The sequence below is a fragment of the Limulus polyphemus genome, unplaced genomic scaffold (assembly GCF_000517525.1).
Source record: "Limulus polyphemus unplaced genomic scaffold, Limulus_polyphemus-2.1.2 Scaffold1208, whole genome shotgun sequence".
Lineage (NCBI taxonomy): Eukaryota > Metazoa > Arthropoda > Merostomata > Xiphosura > Limulidae > Limulus > Limulus polyphemus.
In genome coordinates, this window is record NW_013666818.1 from 98253 (window position 1) to 101149 (window position 2897).

Consider the following 2897-nt stretch of genomic DNA (forward strand, 5'->3'; position numbering starts at 1 on the left):
CTGTTCTGTCATACATCCAACTAGCCAATCCCACCACTGTCTGTTCTGTCATACATCCAGCTAGCCATTCCCACCACTGTCTGTTCTGTCATACATCCAGCGAGCCAATCCAACCACTGTCTGTTCTGTCATACATCCAGCGAGCCAATCCAACCACTGTCTGTTCTGTCATACATCCAAAACATTTATCGATATACTTATAAGTGTAATATAATTGGTTTGTATTAGACAGATATGTAGATAAAGTTTTATGAAAGTGCTATCTAATACTAAATACATAATAGTATTTATGAATTGATTATGTAAAGAAGGACTCATAATTTATCAAAATATTGCACGTTCGCTATAGAAGCTCCTACCAGTCAACCATTTTGAGATATAGGCAGTAATTTTCAAGTAGTGTTAATATATACATGCCTACATATTAACTATGTAACTAGTTGTCTCACCTGTTATTCTTATATATATGTATTTATGTAGAAAATATTCTTTCAGAGCAATAAAAAAAGAAAGGTGTTATAAAAAACAGACAAGTTGTTGTAAAAGGCAAACGTCCACATAGAAGTGCTCAGAAGAATTGAAAGTCAAAAAGAGAATGTCTGTGTCCTCAACCGTTGCCTTGCAACTGTATTGTGGTGCTGCACTGCTGTTTTGGATCAGCTATTTTCGGAGACCATCAAAGTTTATCCAGCTGTAACTAGTAAAATGGATAAGTTAAAAGTATTTTGTAAACTGTTTAATTTTTGTGTTTCTGAGTGACAAGCAAAAAAAAAGAGATTAGATAGAACATCAGTTTGACAGATTCATAAACATTAGCATACATTTAACAGAACTCTTTAAATTAATTGTTATACATGTGACATTCCAGAAGCTGTTCGTCATTTCTTGGTAACGGTAAATACAACTTTCTGTTTTGTTCTTTTGCTGTCAGAAAAAAGATTAAATATAGTTCAGAAGGTATAGTGTTATTAGTGTATTTCAACAGTTGGTTTTTTGTTTGTATAAAGGTATTTTAATTTATAGTTAATATTTTTTAATGAATAGAGGAAAAAAAAAAGTATCATAAACTGTAAAGCTCAGTGAAGCAGAAATAACAAGTAATTGAAATAACTTCGTAATTTCACAAATGAAGGAAGAACAACAAAAGAGACAATACTGTTGATTTTTTTCTGTTTGAAGCCGGTGCATAAACCAGCTAGTAATAATATAAATGTTTCTCCTTAAGTTGTTGATGTTAAAATTTATTTTGTGTAGTATTATCTTGTTATTTGTTTTTGTATGTTCCATAAACAGTTTACTGAAAAGTATGAAAATAGTAGGGAAAAACATTACTACTAAGATTAGTAAGCCCAGTTTTGGTGGTGGCATTTTTTGTAGATAACTTTGCCTGTTACCAAATGCCAGCATTACATAAGTCCTAAAAATAAAAGTTAGAAGCAGTAATGATATACAGAATATAAAGATGGGTGTGTTTTTATGCAAGTCATGTTATGAATATGAGATACAATATATTACTTTGAGAACTATTGAAATGCCACAATTTGTTAAGTTTTATGGAAGAATTTTGATTGTATTTGTTTTATTGTAACAATTATTTGTTTTCTTAGATACAAGAAACTTTTTTTTTTTTTGTTATAATGACACCAGAATTAAGGATCAGCTCAGAATATATTATTGTAATAGTCTAAAGCTAGTTCACCAGAACTCTTAGGAAACTACCAGGAAGTATTAAATTGATTTTATTAAAATCTAATTGAAAATATGTTGAGTTTGAAATAATTTAAATGTGTTACTGGACTGGCAGATTTTAGCAAATGTCTTACCAGTACAAAAAATAAACAATTTATATTCCTGAGAAGCTCTGGAATTCTTGTTGCTGTTGGTGTAAATACCTTAACTCTTTACTATTCATATGTAAATACTATTTGTGAAGAAGCTTGTAGGTTGTAGGCAATAGAATAATATAGGAGTCATTTTTAATCTTTGTACAGAAACTAATAATATACAATAGATTTTTGATAATAGAATAATATGGGAGGAATTTATAATCTTTTTTTCAAAAGTTAATAATGTACAATAGGTTTTGGTAAGTAATATAATATAAGAGTCATTTTTAATCTTTGTACAAAAACTAATAATATACAATAGGTATTTGGTAATATAGTAATATAGAAACCATTTTTAAATCGTCATTATAAAGTGTTTTGCTTTTGTTTGGTTATTCCTAAGCAGCGAAAAGCCAATTTTGCATTTTTACAGTTGGCATTTATATAAATTCCGAGAATTAGATCCATTTAGCTGCTTATCAAAAAATAACTATTCAGTAAATGATTTTTTTTAAGGTAAAATCATTACTTTCTCAGTGGAAGTTATCAATCAGCTTTGGCCATATAGTAAAGACTTAGACAAAAATTACAGAATATATAAAGCAAATAATTAAACTATTAGAGAAAGGATATAAATATCTTTTAGTTTCTTTAATTATATCAGATACTTTTTATTACATTTTTTGCTACAAGAGGTTAGGCAAGTGCTATCTTAAAATTAAAATCCTGTTCTATGTCTAGAGATGCATTAACATAAGCTACCAAAATCTGGGAGCAAGAAAATTAACGAAGGAAATTAGCAAACCACAAAGATTTTTCCTCAGTACTTTTCTACAGACAAATTTGTTTTTTGTTTTGCAAGCCTCATTTATATATAAGGATAAGATAGTTGTAGTCAAAATACAACATAAAACTAATATTTGAAATTATGAAGTTGCACTATCAAAACTGAAATGTCAGAAAAGTTAATAGTCTGGTTAGAAATGCACGAGAAGACAATAAAACTGGGGAATGTTAGGAAATTCAGTGTTTGTTATCAGAAAAGTTAATAGTCTGGTTAGAAATGCACCA

At 29.0% G+C, this 2897-nt stretch overlaps 1 protein-coding gene across 1 annotated transcript in view; it reads left to right on the forward strand.

The window, feature by feature from the left end:
• Positions 1–1858, forward strand: part of LOC106462614 (dolichyl-diphosphooligosaccharide--protein glycosyltransferase subunit STT3B-like) — a 48929-nt gene extending 47071 nt beyond the window's left edge. The window contains exon 17 of the mRNA XM_013922557.2: positions 496–1858. Coding sequence (XP_013778011.2) covers positions 496–522 — 27 coding nt within the window. The 3' untranslated portion in view covers positions 523–1858. The remainder of the gene's footprint in view (positions 1–495) is intronic.
• Positions 1859–2897: the final 1039 nt, after the last annotated feature.